A 19,953-nucleotide genomic window follows, 5' to 3' on the forward strand; every position below is an offset into this window, starting at 1 on the left:
CTTCATCTCTGTACTTTGGAAACTGTAGGTCTGAAGATATGCTGCCCTGTTCACCAAAGGGTTTGGAGCTGAACTGAACTCTCAGGTACGGCTCAAGGTGGTATATCTAGCTTGTATCCACATGTAACCAGAGCTTGTTCCTGAATTTCAGCCTTGAGTCTGAAGTCCGGTCTAGACTATTCACTCTTTCCTTTCTGGAGGAGTGGGAGAAGACTTTGCCTTGAATATGGTCTGTGTTGGGATGTTTGAGGAGCTGATGCTGGCACTCGCAGCTCTTCCCTCCTCTCCTACAACTTCCCAAATGCCCAAGGAAGTTGTAAGATTCCCCCCCACCCTCTGTTTGCAAAAGCCGAGTTCTGGGGCTGTGGCTTTTAACATGCACAAATGGCTCTAATTTAGTAATTTATTTAGTTGACATATTTATTTGGGATGTTCCTTTGCTTCAGTTAAAGATCCTGTGACCAGTGCCCCGGGCGTGCTCAGCAGTACGTGAATGAACAAGATCCATCAATTACTCTTGATCAGATCAAACCGGCCGGGGAAAACTCCCATAACTCATCTTCCTGCACAGGCTTGGCTGAAGCTGCTTGGCTTCGCGACTCAGGCTTCCCCATCTGAGGGGCACATTGTAGCTCCCCTGCCAAAACACTCAGCAGAGTGTGGGAGAAACAGCTTTCCAAATCCTGGGGTCCTCCTGTCCCTTCAGGAAATTCCCTTACAAGTGCCATTTTGTTTTGTCAGCCCTATTCTGCAGCGTGCTGTAGGAAGGGAGATGTTAGGATGATCTTAAGGTCCTTTCCAACCCTAACCATTCTATGGTGCTCATAGCTCTGGCTGCTGGTGCTCCAACCCATAGTGTGACAGTGTGCAGCATCTTGTATCTTCAGAGTTGTGACTGCTCTCTTCTTCCATGCACGTGCTCAGAAGACAGCCTCTGCTTTCTTAGCCCTAAAACATTGGTCCTGCAGCGTTACTACCTAAAACCTAAATGTATTCATGCCTCCTTCCCTCCCTATGTCTCATTCAGTCTTTTAACCATAAAGTCCAAATGGAAAGCACCAGGGCATGACAGGTGAATTGTCAGTCCTTCCGCCTGCCCTGTGAGCCACTGGCTGAGCAGGATGGTTTTGCAGGGATTTGTGATGTGTTCACTTCACAAAGGACAGCCAGGATGCTCCAGTCACGTTTGTGTGTTAGCCACTGTGGAGCAGAGCTGCATGCTGCGCTTGCACACAGCTCCTGTTCAAAATGATCAGTGTGAAAGGTGTCAGCAGCCTGGATGTGGCTGGATGTAATGTAAGTCTTTAGCCAAGCTGTGCTCTCATGAGATATTCTATTTTTGCCAAGAGCTATGGTCCTTCTGATGTGCAGCGTGTTACAGCAGACTTGAGGGTCTCTTCCATCTCGGAACAAAATGCACTTAAGAAAACAGAGGTTGTGTTGTCAGGACACTGATTGAATCAAACCTACTCTCTCTTCTCTCTTACAGGTTACCAGGACAATGCCAGTACTTAGGGCTGCCGGTTGCTGATTACTTCAAACAGTGGATTAATCTGAAAAAGGTACTTTTACACAAACTGCCATGGTCTCCTTCAACCTCCCCCTCCCTTTGCCCTTCTACTTTCCTCTTTAAGGAGGTGTCTAATAACTACTGCTGTTTTGCATTGAAATGAGTTATTTTCTCAGAAGCTGGGCTGAGCAAGTCCTCCAGCAACCTATTGTATCTCCTCTAATAGAGTCTTACTGTACTTGATGGGATGTGTTCTGCAGCTGGGGAGAAGCCCATTGTGGCAGGCACAGTGCAGTGTCTCTGCATAATAGTGAGACACTGTGAGGCCCCTCTGCAACTGAAGGTTGTATTGGCCTTGGTGTTGCTGACTCTGTTTTGTTTTGCAGCTGTATAAAGCTCCTAGGAGCACAGTTCCCTTCAGATCAAATTCTAGTTGATAAATTTGGATATGTTCCAGTAGAAAAACCAGCATTTGCCTTCGTGGTGCAGGGGAGGGAAGATGTCTCAGCAGCACATCCACCTAAGAGACTGGTGATCACTTTGCAAAGCAAAATGCCTCGGACTTTGTTGTCTGGTGCCTTGTGTTGTGCCATGCCTTCTCTGGGTGGCTACAAAGCAGCTTGCTGTGCATCCACAGGGTCTCCTGGCAGTGCTGTTCTGTCTGCACAGAAAAACATGGTGATGCCATAAGTCACAAATCAAAGTGGGAAGAAAAGAACAAGTGTGATTGCAAGCAGTAGCAGGGTGAAGGAAAGGGTTGGGGTCTGTGCATGAGAGAAGCTGGGGTGGCCTTCCTAGTTAAGGTTCCCTCCCCCCAGCCAATTCAATGTTTTATTTGGGTTTCTGCATCTTTTCCTGATAATTAGGGGTCTCGGTAAGTGGAATTTGCTTGTAAGCAGCTCATTGTGGGCTTTTCTTTTGTTCTTTTATTTATTTATTGTTTTAAATGGAAGCACGAGTGACAGGCAGAAGGACAATTTGCATGATCTGTTCCATCAAATAGGGTAGAACATGAACTTAACAAGGGATGCTGGCAGCACATTCCCAGCTGAACTTGTCAAAGGGTCTTGTATTTCCCTGCTGTCAGAGCAAATCTTTTGGCTGATTGCTGGTCCTTGGTAAATGAAATCTGAAAGCACATTGGGGCATTCTGCAGTTCAGTGACCATTAATGATCGCCATTTGAAGTTCACTAAACTTCCGGTGAATGGATAGCAGCTATATAACCAGCAGGTTGATGGCTGCAGAATAATAATACTTAAAAAGAAACAAATAAAAAAAATCCCTATGTGCTGTGATGTTTGCTAAGAAGTAAGTTGATCCAGCCATGTTCCTCCTCTGGGCCTCAGGATGAATGACTCACAGCTCTTTCCCATAGTTCAAGGCTCCTGGATTTAGCGTGTTAGGAGCTGGGATTCATCATAATGTGGACATCCAGGCAAGTGGCTGTTCTTCAAGATGGGTACTTTATGTATTGTACTTCAGCAAATACTGTGATACTAAGTTGAGCATCCACGAAGTACTAAGCACAGAGCTAAAGGCAGGAGGAGGAGGGAAGCTGTTGCAGTCAAGTGCTCCCCTGCCGAGTTCTCTGAAGGAGTCACAAGAAAGGATTTCCAGCCTAAATAAGTAATTCTGTCCAAGCACCTGCACCCAATAAGCCTCAGTCTCTTTTGAGTGAGCTCCTAGTGTGAGACAAATAAGAGTGGACAGGTATCTAGCTCCCCTGTTCTTCCCTGCATAGACCAGGTGGCCCCTTTTCCGCTACCTCTGGCACGTTCCTGACTTAGAAATACTTCCGAGGCCAAGTCTGCCGCTGACCTGATCCATGAAGTGAAGGTGTTGGGGGGGGTGTGTGAAACTGCTAATTTCTAGGTTATGGATAATTAAAAGACTTGGATGTTTCAGACATTGAGAAAACAGGCATTTGTGACTGAGAGCATTTTCCTGCAGGATGGCCCCACCTGCATCTGCTGTCGCTCCTTTGGGTCTCTGCTTATGAGCAGAACAAGAGAACCCTTTTGAGTCAGGGAGCTGTTGCTGCAAATACAAGGCAATGTGGAAGAGTGGGATTACATATGGAAAGGTGTGCGCATGGGGCAGACATATTTGTGTACCTGCGGCTGGTGGAACAGCAACAAAACATGCTCCAGATTCTCTCTGCCCGTGCACACATGGCTTCAGCTGCTCTTTGTCTCCGTTTTGTATCATTTGAAGAAACAGTCCTTGTCTGTGCTCACTGTACCAGAGGACAGGATCCCCCAGAGCTCAGTGGTAGCTATTCCCATAGTGGTGAGATGGTCTTTCTCAGGGTTTATTCTCCTATAAACTCTTCCCTTGTCACTTGTTTACTGCAGGAACAGTTGAGGTGAGAACCCCATGGCTCCAGGCCTCTTTCACAGCTTCCAAGACATGCCTCCCAGGCAAGCTGAAGACAGGAATTTGCTCCCACTAGCTACTACGCTTGTGTTTTCCCAGGCAAACCTTTTTGGATTGATCTGGCTGTGCAGGTGGTGGTGAGCTCCACATCTGACTATTGTGATGGTGGCCACGGTGTCTTGAGATTTGTGAAAAAGATCTGTGGAGGACAGAGGGGGAAAAGCTGCCTGTGCACTTGACCGTGTTTGCTGAAGTTTTACCTTGCTCTGTGCCCCCCCAGCCTGCTAATTCATCCCTTCCGTCAAGCCTGATCGGTGTTTGCTGACATTTTTAATGTCACTGAGCGATCTTGTATCTCTAGTGAACTGTCAGTGTAGAGCTGACTCGGGGCAGAGAGTTATCATGTTCTTCTCTTCGATTAGCTCAGCATTGTGGGAGGGCAGCAGAAAGCAGAGGAGGCTTTCTCTGAATGCTGCAGCATTTCAAATATCCCCCTAAACCATCTCAATAGAGAGCCAGTATCCCATCTGCCAGTTCTCCTTATGTACCTGTCATGTCGATCCACAGAGGCCCTGTGGGTTGGGACTGAGGTGCAGAACCTGAGCTACATCATTGGAGCTGGATGCTCAGGATGGAAATAGCAGAGTGCTTCGTGTCAGGCGAGAAGGACACCAGTGGAGTAACATATACAGAAAGCAGGAGGCTGTGGGTCAAGATTTATGTGAAAAGGAAAGCTGCTGCAGCTAACAAGCTACAACCAAGCTGCTGCCCCAAGAGCATCCTCAGGTAGCCTGGATAAATTCATTAGTTCTTATTCTAACAGAGGGATCAGCTCTCATTCATACTCCCTTTGCTTTTTCAGGAGCCTCTGTGGTTTATCGTTCCAGGTCCTGCTTCAGTTAGCAGCATGGTTGGTCCTGTGGTGGAGCCTCATCCTGCGGGGATGGAGCCAGCATGATGTTAGGCTGAGGACAAGGTGCTTACAATTGCAGGGTGGCCGGGAGCCTGGGAATGGGAAATCTAGCAATCAGCAGTGTCAGCACCACTGAGTCAGGAGCACGTCACAGAGGGGAGAGTGGTTTGATGGAGGGAGGAGGTGGAAGAATGGGGCGAAGCTAAATTTTGTTAGCATTGGCTTGTGCAAGAAAAACATTAGGAGGATGCTGAGGATATCAAAATAGCCAGACCAAAGGACTAACCCAGATTGTCTCTGTACCACAGGCTAGTAACTGGTGCTTGCAGGTGTAACAAGGAGAGCATGGTTCAAGTCAGCTTTCTCTGCTTCCCAGCAATTGTCTCTTCAAGGATTGAGAGCTGGTGGCTGCCTTATGACCACTATGTCCAGCACCCACTGTTTTTACCACATCTGCCTAGCAGAAACTTGTACATCTTTTTCTGAATCTGCTCATGCTTCAGTGTCAACATCATCCTGCAGCAATGAGTTTTGCTGTTTAATTATGTGTTAATTATACTCTGTTTATTCATATATTGCGTGAAGATGCGAGTCCTTTTGTTTCTTTTAATCCTACTGTCAGATCATTTTCTTGGGCTGAGGTCTTGCATTGTGTGAAAGAGCAAATAAGTGTTTCCAGTTCTTCTCCCCTGTGTTATTCTTGATTCCTCTGCCATACTCTGCTTAATTGTGTCTCTTCCAGCACAGCATAATTTTTCAGAGGGCTGGCACAAAGTTACTTGCGGGCGCTGTGAGTAGAACTGGGTTGTGGAAGCTATTTTTAACACTGTATACGCTATCCTGATCTTCCATTTCTCTGGATGTTAAGTGGTTAAAACTGGTTCATGTATCCACTAAGGTTTTGGGTTATTCCTTAATTTCCAAATGATATTTATTTTGTTTAAAAAGACAGTCTTCCTACCCATCACAGAGCTGCCCCTTTCTTAGGACATGCTGACCTGGCATGTTTGACCATCTCTGATTTCTGTTCACAGAAGGCAGCATATCTTTAGGTACAGGAATAGTGGTTCCTTAAGAAGTGACAGAAACTGGTCCTAGTCTGACATCCTCCTGAAGTTCAGACAAGTTTTTATGAAAGGCAGGGGTTGAATGATGTGTGTACAGGAATGCAGCTTTCCTTCTCTCGGCATCATGAAACAGAGGGGACAGAGCCCTGGGGAGCACAGCGTGATCATGTTGAGGGTGCCATGGCTGTGTGCAGAGCTGGCCTTTTCCAGGCCCAGCCTTTGTTGATATCTAAATACTCTTAGTTGGAAACAAATAATTATTACAATTGCACAAATGTTTTAAGGTCACCTCTTCACATTGTGAAATCTAACAGAGGAAGCCTGTAATAGGATGTTTTTGTTAATATTTGGCAACTAGAAATAAACACATCTTGAACAAACAAAGATTTGCTAACAGCTTTTTGTCTCTCCTCTGAATTAACAATTCCATCTGCCTTTGGGGTGGGAGGAGAAGTGCTTTGGATGAAGAACGTTGAAATGGGTATAACTGAAAAATGGTTTAATTTTTTGGCCTATGTGGCTGGAAGTTGCTTTTGTGAAGTTTAACTTCTTGAGGACTTACTGTGATTGTTATCAGTTGTCTGTTTATTGAGTTACTGGCTGTAGGGAATGTGAAATGCCTTGGAAGATTAGAAATTGCAGAGGACTCCTTAGGCAGAGTGTTTCATGGCCAGAGCACCAAGCACATGAAAAGATGTTGCCACTTAACTATGAAGAGCTGCTCATATACCCCCAGTGCTCAGTGCTTGGCCAGTTTGCAGCATGGGTGTGTGCTCCCAAATACTGTCACACCTTCCTTCAATGGGAGCTGTGCTTTCCTGGGCTTCTCACACTTGACTGTGGACTTCTTGGCTTTGGAAAGTCTCTCTCAGAAGGCAAGAAGGGGAGAGGTTGTGAAAGGAAACAAGAAGCGTGACTCCAGGGTTAAGGGGAGTAAAAGTGTCTTTTCCATGGAGATGAGCAAATAAAAGTGTCTGTGCACTGGCATTGGTTCACAGCTGGAAGGAAGTTGAAGGAATTGCTTGTAACAGCAAAATGACTGTGTTTAATAAATACTTAGCTCTGTATTTACAGAAAGGCAGAGGATGCCCTGTTGCTGAGCAAGAGATTTGCTGTTACCACACAATTTTCTGATAAAGTTAAGTGGTGGCTTTTGGTTGGCATTTTGCATAACTGGTCTACAAGAGTTTTTGAAGAGCTGGCTGAGAAGCCCTGGACCGTTAATAAGTCTTTGAACATGGGGGAAGTTCTAGAGGACTGGAAGAAAGCTAATGTTGTACCAGTAATTTAGAAGGGCAAATGGGATGACCGATGAAGTAATTATAGCCCTATCAGCTTGACATTAATTCTGGGTAAAGTAATGAAAAGCCAGATATCATAGTTGATTAATAAAGAATGAAAAGAGGGTAATATAATGCCAATCAATGTGGATTTATGGAAACTAGATCTTTTTCAAAGTAACTTGATATTTTTTTTTATGAGACTACATGTTTGGTTGATAAAGGTAACCATGTCAATGTAATATACTTCTGGAAGGCATTTGACTTGGTACCTTATGACATTTTGATTAAGAAACAAGAGTGATACAAAATCAACATGGCACACATTACATTGATTAAGAACGAGCAAACTGACAGCTCCTAGCATTTAATTGTAAATGGATAATCATCATGGAGTGCATGTCTTCCTAGTGGGGTCCCACAGGGATCTATTTCTCAGACCTCTTGTATTTAACACTTTTATCAATGCCCTAAAAGAAAACATAAAAATCATCTTCGATAAAGTGTGCAGATACTGCATTCAGGAGGCAGCTGCTTTGGATTTATAAACAGGCAATGATGAGTAGGAGCAGTGAGGCTGGATCATCCCTTTCATTGGAACTGGTTTGACTGGTATGGGATGCTGAGTCCCATCTCTGCCCTGAAGACTGGACGAGAGCTGTAAGACCCTGGAAGCCCTTTAAAGTTCCAAACGGAAGGGTAAGGAGGACTTGGCTGTAGTCTGTAAGTATCTAAAGGGAGAGCCAAAATGTGGTGAGAGGTTCCTTCAGCCTAGCAGACAAAAGCATAGAATCATAGAATAGCTAGGGTTGGAAAGGACCTTAAGATCATCCAGTTCCAATCCCCTGCCATGAGCAGGGATGCCTGGTACTAGACTGTCGCCCAAGGCTCTGTCCAACCTGGCCTTGAACACTGCCAGGGATGGAGAATTTATCACTTCTTTGGGCAACCTGTTCCAGTGCCTCACCACCCTCACAGTGAAGAACTTCTTCCTTAGAGCTAACCTGAACTTTCCCTGTTTAAGTTTTAATCCATTATCCCTTGCCCTGTCACTGCAGTCCCTGATGAAGAGTGTCTCTCCAGCATCCTTGTAGGCCCCTTTCAGATACTGGAAGACTGCTATGAGGTCACCAATGAAGAGAACTGCATAAGCAGTTCCAGTGCCTGGAAGCCAAAGCGAGGTAATTCAGGTGCAGATTTTTACAGTGAGGGTAATTAACCATTGGAACAACTTACCGAGGGCTGTGGTGCATTCTCCAGCTCAGGAAGCAAGTTTTTTTCCCAAAAAGATCAGCTCTGGTTCAAACAGGAATTAATTTGGGGCAGCCTCATGGCCTTTGCAGCCAATCCCGGCAGTTTCTTCTGCCATGATCATCTTCAGCTGTCCATCTCAGCATAGCTCTGGCTGCTCCATTCCCTTGCAGTGACAGCACCCTCAAAGGCTCCTGACCTGGGGAACCAGAGGTGACACGAATGCCACGAGGCTGGGGACAGAGAGGCTGACATCCCGCTGGCACGGACATAGGAGCCCTCCTGCTCCAGGGGCTGGAGCACAGCAGCCGTCCACCACTTCTCCTTTAAATCTGTCGTGCGGCTGTCTGAACTCTGAAATTCCCTTCACTCTCTCCCTCGCCTTGTTAACATGTGTTGCCTTTGGGGTAATCAGGGAAAAAATATTATGTCCTTTTACAATTACCGGGTTTTGGAATATTAAAATGTCTCTCTGCATCGGCAGTGTTATTTTGATTGGTATTCTAACCTTTGACTAGCCCATAAAGCGAGCCGCTCTTCAAGCCAATATTGCAGGACTGAAATTTAATTCCGAAATGATTCCAGATAATAGGGAGACAGATAATATATGCATGAAGGATATTATGTTTGGACTAAATGCAGCAGGGCCAGGGCTTGGGAGTTGAATAATAGCCCAGAGTGAGTTATAATCTGTGGGACAGAAATACTTTACTGTCAGGGCCAGAAGAGGAACTCTTAAATCAAAAGGAGGGAGATGAGGAGGGAGTCGAGGACAGTCATCTCAAAGGGAAAGGGCATCCAGGAGAGGGCTTAAAGGAGCAGCCCTCTCCATCCTGCTACAGAAGGACCTGTCTTCCCTTTCTTATTTAACAAAGAGTACTGAGTAAAACCACATTTCCAAGGAAAACCAATGTGCAGGAAGGTTGTACTGGGAAGAAAGGCTGAGAGTCTGCAAGTTCTTGGCAGTCTTTTCCCTTTCCTCCTCCTGGACTCATTAGAAGGGGATGCAGGATGAGTTGACACATCAGACTTCTTTGCCTCTGTTTTCCTAGAAGTTATAACCAGATGGACCAAAGGGTTGTTGATGTGGTGGGTTTGCAATATGTACTAAGGCAGGATGCTCCTGTAATGGCAGAGTAACCATCGGGATTGGGTTTAGTATCCACTTTCACATAAGACAAAGGCAGCAAAGGCATAGTGTATGGGCTGTGTGGCCAGTAGTTGTTGCCCTCCACCGCCTCAGACCCTGGGTCTCACTGGCAAGCAGAGTTGTCTCCATCCCTCAGAGCTGCTGCCCAGGCTGGTGACTGAAGACAGGGGCTAGGAGCATCTTGTGTAACAGCTGAGGTACAAATTCTGTGCCTTTTAAATACTGGAGGCTTTAAGAAGCAACACCCCCCTCTAGGCTCTCTGCCCCAGGGAAGGGAACTTGGGGGTTTTGCTCTTTGCTCCTCTGCAAGTGGCACTTTGTGCTTTGCCAGCAGCTTCCGAGCGTGGTGGAGCAGTCAGCAGGGTACTTTCCGCTCTGCAGTAGCTCAACCCTACAACTTAAGCCTGCTGGGCAAGGTGTTGGGAGTTTTTCTGTAGCTAAGACTTCACAGAGCATTGCAGAGCACTGCTGTCCTGGGAGGAGGGGAGCCAAGCAAGCGGAGATGGAGAATGATCTCTGCTGCTGGGGTGACACAAACCCATGTCGATATAACAGGCTTTGGCTCAGTGGCACGAGCTTATAGTTTCAAAGTAATGATCCCAGCCTTGCATTTCATTTCCTTTTCTTTCAGTCTCAGGAGCTGGCCTTGCCACAGCTGAGAGGGGATCTAGATGCAGCCTGGAGGCTTCACTGGTTTTGGATGACTTGAGTGATAACATACATGCCCATCCCAGGAGCGCAGAAATAGGCAGTGTCCATCTTTGTCTAAATCAGATGGTTTTGTGTGTTTCCCTCTTCTTTGGCTTTTGTTGGTTTATTTTTCTTGTTGCATCCTAAAAGCACAGGAGCAATTTTCTGTGGAACATATGTCTGTACGAGCTGTTCTTGGAGCTAACAGGAAAGACATGATCCCCTGTGGGTTAATATAAGTTCTTGGTCTTGGTTCACTAGAAAGTAGCTGAGTTTCCTGGCTTGTGAAATAGCAGATTAGTAAATACTTTTGGCCATAAAATCCACACCTGGGTGAAAGAGAACCCTTCTTGCTGCCAAACTCATGGCAAGCAGAAGGCTGTGGGCTGGGCACATGCAGCCCATTCCTTGCTCACTACCATTTAGACTCTGCTGGGTAGGTAAAGACAATCTCTGTCAAGGTTCTGTTGTGTGGAAACCATTTAGAGTTACTGCAGTGTAAAGGGGACATCAGTATTTTGGTCCTATTAACAGAAAGCTCTTCCTGGCACTTCCTTCCATCCTTCTGTCCTTCCTTTCCATATCTATCCTGCGTGTGTTTTAGCACATGTTCATCTCACACAGGGATTAACTTCTTTACCATCAGGGATTCTCTTACGCTCTCTTTCACTAGTAAATATTAAAATGTGCTAGGCACATGTTAAAATCTCATCTCTTTTCCTAGACAAGGTCTTTCGGAACCTAGTTTTAGCCTTTGGAGCAAACTTTTTGCATACTGTGCTCGAGGAGGACCTGGCACAGATGGAGAGAGCTCAGAAGGGAACAGAAGGGTCAGAGAGCTGGAAGATGTGTTCCCAGAAAAGACTGAGGGGTCTGGGATGTTCAGCTTAGAGAAAACTAAGCAGAAATCATTTTTGGAAGAATTAAAGTGTTCAGAGGAAGCTGTTGCTCATGTCCTTTCTGCTGCAAGGAGATCAGTAAACAGCCTTTGAGGATGAGGGCAGGGATGTGAGATCTTTAGCTCTTGAGGTTTCATTGTTTAGAAGGCTCTGGTGGGGATGGTTTGGGTGGAGCTGGTCCTGTCCTAAAGCAAACAGTGTGGGTCATCACTTCTCCCTTCCTGCCCTATTGTGACACTTGCACACGGAATGTCTGCTTTCCCTGGGACACATCACTGAAACCCAGAGCACCTGGGCAGGGAAAGAAGGGATGGTTGCCTTGGCTGCCATGGACGTTCTCCCATCCTTTCCTGATGCTGTTTGCCCAGATCAGGATGTCTGTATGGGGAAAATCCCAAGATGGCCTTTATTATTTGGCAGTGCCTTCAGGCTTCGGCAAGGACCAGGGCCTCCTGCTACCACATGTGGTACAGAGAGCTGTCAGATAAGTCAGGAAAGTGATGATTCAAGGAAGCTGAGGAACACAATTATCTTATTTGGCCCCATGCAGCCTGCCCGTACTGAACAAATCGTTAAGTAGAATTTGTTGTTTCTGTGCCTTTATTAACCAGTTCAAAAGCTTAGCCTTCTAGATGAAGTTATAAACAGTGGTTTGCTGAGTGCACTGGAGTTGTTGCTTTACCTAGAGTATCCTTGTCTATGCAAGTGGTTGAGGATAGGTTGGCATTTGTGGTTCTATATGCACATCACCATAGCCTACAGGCACAAGGCACAGAGGCAGCTGCTCAGACCTCCCATGCTGCTCTTCCTGCTGAGTGCCATATTGCTCAGCTGCACCTCACTGTGCCTGCACTCCCCTTGCTGGGGGATTTGAGCATCTGTCCCCTGCACCCAGGAGCCTCCTGGCTCCCATCTGGCTGTGTACACACTGCTGCTGAGGTTAAACATACTGCTCAGACCTTTACACCATGAGAGGTTGCTCCTCGCAGGTGGAGGAAGAAGCCACGCTGGCTCTCCTGGTCCTGCCTGTTGATGAGGCAGTGTACTGTAGGTGCCAAAGACAAAGTTTCGGAAAGAGCATTCAAAAGCGAGCAAAATAAGCACAGTGAAATCTAGGCAGCTTGTCCTTTTGGTAAGAAATCTTTCTGCAGTGTTGAGGTTATGCAGGCTGAAGTGGCCTCATGGTCCCCACAATGGGGTCTGGATAGGCAGGGAGTTGCTGCAGGGCTGGTCATGGTGTGACTGGGACCTGTTATCTGGACCCTTGCTGTAGCTGGAGGTAATGGTGTGCACAGCATGGCTGATGTGCCACACACTTGCATCCAGACTTGCCCAGTAGTAAGCCCTTGGTATGGCAGCCTAGGAGCAGACCGGGGAAACCATAAGGCTGATCAGAATTGGGCCCTGGATCTCCTGTGAGCAGGTGTCTGTCTGGCACCAGTCTGGCATTTCACCTGCACGCAGGACCATAACTCTGCCTGTGGGGCACGGATGCTGTTAGCAGAAGCTGGGGGCCTCCGTTCTCACATGCCTGCTTATGTGAAGGTGTGGGGCAGCCCGTGTTTTCCCAAGTCTCGTGGACTCTGGTCAGCTGGAGAGGCTGGAGCCTTCCGCATGCCCCTGGTATTGCGAGAGGCAAGCCTGACCCCAGGCCTGACACAGCTCCCTGCAGTCAATACCAGAGCAAGGCAAGAGGAGAAGGGATTAGAGGCCGGGCATGTTTTACAATAATCCTGTAACGTGTGCTGCATTCCAGGCCGGGAGGAGCTGGTAGGCAAAGGCGCAGTGTGTGAAAGATGGCCTTTCCCAGAGTTCCATGGGCCAGGCAAGAGGCAGAGCATCCCTGCATCCCAGTCCTTCAGCTGGAACTTTACGTGGGTACCAGTACAGCTGCCTAGTGCCTGGGAAAGGAGCAGTGTCCTCTTTTCTCTGCATTTAAAAGACAGGAGCTCCATGTAGGAGCATAAAAGCTGATGTGTGTAGCTCTCCAGGGAGGGACGGGGGGTAAATCAGATTTTGTAGCCTTGGAGATTAAAACATTAGCTGGTTTCGTCCTCATTGTACCACCAAGCCAGCATGGCTACGAGGAGAGTGACTGCCTGCCACCCCCACCAGCAACAGCAGGCTGGTTTATGGTAGCAGTTGGCTTGCCGGTGTTTGGAAAGAGGTTTTGTTATATAAGGTGTTCCTGGTGCCCTGCGCTGAGTGTGATGCACTGTCCTGCTGAAAAGGGGGGATACTGTGGTGCTACTGCTTCTTGGCTGAGAAACTGGGGTTTCTCTGCCCCATTGCAATATGCAGCCTCTGCCCCATTGCACAGAGGGGTACTGTGGCTTGGCTTTTGCTTCTCATGGGCTTGATATAAAGCAGCAAGAGATGCTAAACTGGGAGGTAGGAGATACTGTAGAGAAATTTGTATATTAATAACTTACAGTTCTTCACAGTCATTAATTAATTAAATCCCTCAGAACCCCAAGGCTACTAAGCAAGTTGATTTCACAGTTGGGATTTAAAGTCCCTTGCCACCCTTCCCCCATGCTGGCAAAGTACTTCTGGCTCCATCCTGGCTATTGCTCTTTCCACTTGCAGGTTTCCTTGCTTGAACTCTTTGCCTGCAGCCCATGGATCGGATCTGTGACAGTGGCTTCCTGAGAACTGGCTGGAAAGTCTGCAGATAGCCTGCTTTTGTATAGGAAACAACACTTCATCTAGGCGTAAACTTCTGTTTTCTGGCCCACTGGGGAGGGCAACTCTGATTAAAAGCATGAGCCCAGCCAGGGGCTATCTCACAGTGTCTGGTTTTCCCATTTGCCTGGGCCCCTCATATAGAGTGGGACCAGCTTCTCCTTATGTGCTTTGACATGGATGTTGCTGCTCACCGGAGCTCCAGAGCAAATGGACATCCTGAAGCCATAGTCTGGATTGCTGCACTGCAGTCTTCCCAAGCTTGCTCAGTACCCATCAAATTCTTAGCAGTGCCTTTCTGCGTGTCAGTAGGTGTGGAGGCAAGATGCTTGTATTTACTCTTCCCTTCCTTGTGTTAAATCTCATATTGAAAGCGCTCATAATGATGCTGTGTCATGTTTTCTTGGGCATCCTATCCACAGATGAATACGCAGGTCTCACTAAAGGCTGATAGATCAGCTTTATCACCTTCACTTTTCTTTGAGCCAGATACTTCAGTGTTTTTGCACTGCACTCAATATACCTTAAAGCCACCAGCTTCCACTAAGCTGTGTAAGACAGAGTGTAGCCGAGCTGGTCTCTCTCCTACGTGCAATGATTGCTACCCACAGTGGGTTTTGGCAGTGTGGAGGTGAAACCTCAGTGCACTGTTGTGCCAGCGCTGCTCATGCATGCATCTTGCAGATGCATTTTTAAACAAACTGTGGATATTTAGTGTGTGGTCTTGTGCCAGCTCGAGGAAAGCCTGCTCTCTGCGCTCTCCAGTGTTGTAACCTCTGTCAGCCCGGCTCTGATTGATGCTATTAATATTTTAGAGATCATTTAGGATCTCTGCCTTGGCTGAGCTCCTTGCTCAGGGAAGAGCTGTCCTGCGTGGATGTCTGCAGCTGCCAGAGGAGCACGCTTGCTGCCTGCCTGTGTGTTTTGGAGGAGGCAGGTCTGCAAGTTAGCAGGGCTAGGACTAACGGGAGCACAAAGCCTTCAAAGAGCTAATTGCTAGCCTCCAGCAGGTACAGACAGGCCCTTTCTGTAGGTGAGGTCTTTCAGCCTCCCTGAGACATTCCCTTCCATCCTCGCCTTTTTGCAAAGGGCCCGACTTCCCTCTGGATGTAGTCCTACAGGTTGCATTTGACCAAGGTCATTGCTGTGGAGGGGGTGTCCCCATGCCCCTGCTTAGCCCTTCCAGCTCCTGGAACTGGCCTCAGCTTAGTTGCTCAACCCAAAAGAACTCTGCATCTCTCCTGTGTTTTGAGTCTCCCTTTGTCATTGTACCATGTATGCTTTGGCCACATGGAGCTATTCTACTGTAGCCTTGCCTGTGGGGTCAGTCAGTGCCAATCAGGAGGTGATTGACGTCCTTTGTTGGTGCTCTGTTAGAGCATCATCTCCAGCTGCCTCTCAGGAGTGTCATGTGGATCCATCCTGCACCTCCCTACCTTGCACCCTGCTGTAAACAGTGAGCTGCAGAGCCATTCCTCTTGGTGCAAGAGTGCTCAGGTGATGCTCTACTTGCTCAGTCCATGGGGCCCAGCTAAATCCAGCTGTGGGAATGGGGCTGATGTGCTGCAGGGGTGGGGGCTCTGGCAGATCCAGGAGACAGTGAAGCCACGCGACTGAATCCCAGACTATGTTTGCTCTGCCTAATTATCAAAAGTATGAGTTTGTTCTGCTAGGTGCACATTATGCCTTTATTGTGGTGTAATTATGCCAGCTGCCTATGTTTAGTGTCATAAAAAGGAATAAAATGCCCATTACCCGCCTAAAGAATTCTTCTTGTGGTTTTTTTTTTATTTTTATTGCTCTGGAGTACACAGTGGGGATATCTTTGAGCAGCAATTCTCCATGCAAAATAGCTAGTGAAATACTGCGCCTTCCGGAGAGCTCCTCCAGCCAGCAGCCTGCAAAGGCAGCTGCCACTGCTGCCTACTGCCAGCCCGAGCTGGTGGTCAAGATGGTGAAGCCACCATGCTGCCACCAGACCACCTTGCCCTGCTGGAGCTCGGCTGCTTTCTGGCAGCATTCCCCTCCTGCCATCCAGGTCCCAAAGCTCCCTTCTGCCAACACAGCGCCCGAAAGGTGCAGGGTGAGTTCTAAGCTGAGGAGAGGAGTGCAGCCTCACTGCTTGCTGGAGCTGTTAAGAAAGACACGCTGGTTATCTAGGTCTAGCCAAGCTACTATGATGTGTCAAGGAGTCCTGTGCCTGGGGAAAGCCTGTAAGATAGTCAAGAGAGCAACTAAGTGATGTGCAGGTAGGAGCCATGTGCTTCTTCACCCTGCCTCATCTGGAGTGCTGAAAACAAAAGCCAAGCAGCATGAACCTGCCAATGTGGTGGTGCTCTTGCTACAGCAGGGATGCTAAGCCTTATCCCACAGCCAATCTGCAGCTCCTGCGATTTGGCTTCGGCTGCTTTGGGGTTTCTTGTGGGATCTGAATCTCTGGGAATGTGTTGCTGTGGTGGTGAGAGATGCCTCAAGGAGCCGCATCCTCCAAGAGCTGAGGTTCTGTGCAAACATCAATTACCAAAACACATACCCTGCCAGGGAGGAGCAGCGGGAGGTTTGCTTTGTGTGTGTAAGCACTAGGGGCATTTTGGTGATGTTAAATAATTTCTGATAGAAGAAAAAAAAAATACAGAAAACGCTAAATCCAAACCCCACATCTTTAGAAGTTGTTAAAAGCTGCCTCGCTGCTTTTCCTTCTTCTAATAGTTTCAGTCTCTAATTGCAAACGGACTTTATTAGCCTCATTAGGAGCAGTTAGTGCTGGCTATAGATATCTCTGAAATGTACAGTTTCAGTGGATGGTAAATCTGTTGGTTTAGTTGGCTTGTTTTTCAACTCGCTGATGTTTTCAGCAGTTCCCTGGTCCCCGCAGCCCGGCTGCACCACAGATACCTCACACAACGTCCCTTTTAATTCCCTCCGTTTATTTTTTACGTCAGGTGTTCCTTGAAGTGGCCTTCACAGCTCTCCACCCTTTTAGCCGAACGACTACGTCAGGGGAAGATGGACTTGCACCTCCCTGCAGCTTCATTGCATATGCACACGCCGTCTGCCCCGGCGGCACAATTGCCTTGGTGAAGAATCCAAGGGGCTGCTGATAGCAATCATTGATTAAGAGGGTAATTGTCCTGAAAATTCAGATTGATCAAAAGGCAGAAATGATAACTTGTGTAACTGTGTTTAAAACCACGTCCTGTCAATAGGGGAGACTGAGACGTGGCGAGCAGAAAGCAGGGAGAATTGGATATGCGAGCGGGTGAGTGTGCCTATGGTCTGGGGAGGAGGGGGAGCTATTCTTCCTTGGGGTCCGTAGCAGGATGTTTCTTGTCACTGACGCTGGGCTATTGGAGATTCAATCACTTTTATCTTCCCCTCTCTCTCAATCCAAATGCCTTTTCATATTAGAAAATTAGAATCAGCTCTGCTCATGCAAGATTTATTAGCTCTGCTGAGCAATACCACAGAAGAGTAAATGATGTCGCATTTCAGGGGCTTTTTACACATTATGACCAAACTTGCAACTTCTTAAATATTCTTCCATTGAGCCACTGCAGGGTGTGAAAGGGATGGGAAGCAGACTTCTCTCTGGAAATAGTTCTGCACCAGTCAGGATGTCTCTTCTTTATTGTCGGAATGATTGGATTTGGTTGCTCATACAGGTCTTTTCTTTGGGCTCAGTTTTTGTGCTTATTGCTCTGGAAACCAAACTCTTAAGAATTGAGCTTGTTTATTCCATTTTTTCTTAGTTCCTTTGTAGAAACACTTTACGGTTCTAAAACGCAGATCTGTGGAGCTCTGCTGCTTGCTGGCACTCATTTACATCTGAAGAAGACAAATCTCATTTCCTGCTTACATTTTTTCCCCTGCGTTTTGCATGGGGTGGCTGCTTTTTTAAATGCCTTCTGACCTTGTGTCGTACACAGCTCATGTTTTGCGTGATGGTCCTTTGGTCTTCAGGCAGTAGACGCTAAAGCTCTTTAAAGACGTGAATGAATTTGGGCTCCTAACACTCTGTAGATACTATTGTGGGGACACTGAGGCACAGGGAGGGGTTGGAAGATTTCCCTGTGCATCCGTATCAGAGATGGGAATAGAAATTAGGTCTCATCTCTCCTGTTCCTGGACTACAGCCACAGGGCTTGTTTGTGAGGCTTTTCACTTTCAAATTGCTTTGCAGGTATTAAATCCATGCAGCATCCTTGTGGGCTGACTGCACAGGAGGGTCACTCAGCTGCAAGAGTTGGAATAACAGGCTGTTGGAAGCCTCTGCCTGAGGTGCTGTTCAGTTCTTCTCCCCAGCTCAAGAATTAATGCATTTTAGGTTCACAATTTTTCATTGATGGTACACAAATGATCTGATGTTCCACCAATCACTGATGATGCACTCTGCAGCACTCCACCCCTCTCACAATGAGCATTGTGTAGGTAGCACCTTAACAAAAAAAGGTGGCTGTTTCAAAGTAAACACCATTTTCTGCTAGTTCTGGTTTGGAATATTGCCAAAAGGGAGCAAATTTTTCTCCAGCCATCATTATTTAGGAATGTAGACAGCACCAAACAGGGATGCTAATACCCCTGTTTTCAGTGTCTCACATTAAAACCAGCATTAAATAGAAGCTGGCATCAAGCTGTGGAAGGGAATAGTCCATTCATAGCTTCATCTGCTGTCATCATTGTGCAGTGGAGCCCAGCACCTGCAGCTGAGCTGCTGCCAATCTTTTGTCTGTTTGGGTCTGACTTTTCCTTCACGTGGCCAAGCTGCTGGGAGGATTGCAGTGCAGACAGGATGAAGGAAGGGTTGGGGCAGCTTCGTGGTAAGATCTTCTCCCTTATCTATTAGCCTAGCCAACACGTGACATCACCATGGCTCATCATTGTGGGCTCCAAATGCTTAGCATCTTATGCTTGGCAGGTTTAAAGGGACTCTATTAGCAGGAAGTGCTAATTACATTTAAAACAGCACCATACTTGGACCTGTCCAAATGCCAGTCTAACTTGGCACAAAGTTTACCATTCATCTTAGCAAAAGGCATTTCTGAAGAGCTGCTTGAAGCTGTGGCTTGCTGGCAGGGAGATTTCTCATCGAGTGTCGGTGCTTGGGAGGCAGATACACTTGACAAGCAGAAAGACTTGACTTTTTCCCCTTCCATGTACAAGTACTATGTATTATTCAAGGTCTTCTTAAGTCAATGCTGGGTTATTAATCGGTTGCTTCTCTGCATGTTAAATATGCCTACTAATTTCGAGGCTCTGGAAGAGGATTGCAGCTATGAGCTTGCACAGTATTTTCCCTCCATGGCTCTCCATACATTCATGCGTGCAATCTGGGGCTGCTGCACCCCTTTGCCTTGGGTTCAGGTGACATGGTGCTGCCTGTGTGCCAGCCATATGGGGAGCTGAGCTCCAGGTTATTGACTTAATGTTCCCATTTCCAGATAGTCACTGTTGGCGGGGGGAGCAGGGGCAGGGCCAGAGCAGTAAAAGCCTTGCTGAACCTCGATGGGCCACACAAGACCCCGACAAACCACTTCCTGAGGCCTTGGGGTACTACAGTCCCAGGTGACACTGGGGAGAGATACAGTGGTGTGGCATTATGCCCGGCCCAGGAAGGGTTTGCTCATGAGATAGGTGTTACCCACCTCCCCTTGGCTCCTGCTCGGTTTGCAGGCTGATGTAAGGAGTTATTTGCAGCTGATTTGGAGACAGTCTTTAGGTCTTGGGACTCTTCCTCACCTGTCCCCCAGCCGCATCTCTGTGCTCCAGTCTCCTCTCCCTCCATGAGCTCTGGCAGCGCTGCCCGCAGTAGGCAAGGCACGTGGGCCAGCAGCGCCTGCACGTTCCAGGAATCACATCAGCTGTCATTACTTACATTACCTTGATTGGGAACAGTCAGTTATGTCACCGTCCATCATCATGTCTCTCCCAGGAGACGCTGAGGAAAGAGGAGAGGAGCAGGAATTACAAAGCGCTTCTGCGGTGCTCCGCCAATCCCACTGCTCAGTTGGCTGAACATCTGTCATCAGGCAGCTTGAAGACAAGGTGCTTTGTCTGATGGATCTTCCCATTGTAGCTCCACAGGGAGGGGCCTTCAGCAACAGGGAGATTACCCTGAGGGAAGAGCACTGGG

At 47.4% G+C, this 19,953-nt stretch overlaps 1 protein-coding gene across 12 annotated transcripts in view; it reads left to right on the top strand.

Annotated features, from left to right (window-relative positions):
* The window catches only part of ERI3 (ERI1 exoribonuclease family member 3), a 130,276-nt gene that overhangs the window by 49,496 nt on the left and 60,827 nt on the right, over positions 1-19,953 (top strand). For 10 of the 12 annotated variants that reach the window (XR_013957354.1, XR_013957355.1, XM_080622736.1 and 7 more), the window contains one exon: positions 1,490-1,562. Coding sequence is in view for 9 of the 12 variants with exons in the window: in XM_080622736.1 (XP_080478862.1) it covers positions 1,490-1,562 (73 nt within the window). In the remaining 3 variants the exon portion in view is untranslated. Of the gene's footprint in view, positions 1-1,489; positions 1,563-4,455; positions 4,865-5,109; positions 6,052-13,727; positions 16,121-19,953 lie in introns of those variants that run through there. The other 2 variants (XR_013957356.1, XM_080622732.1) reach the window with 2 other exon arrangements.

This window comes from Psittacula echo (assembly GCF_963264785.1).
Source record: "Psittacula echo genome assembly, chromosome: 7".
In the NCBI taxonomy this organism is placed as follows: Eukaryota; Metazoa; Chordata; class Aves; order Psittaciformes; family Psittacidae; genus Psittacula; species Psittacula echo.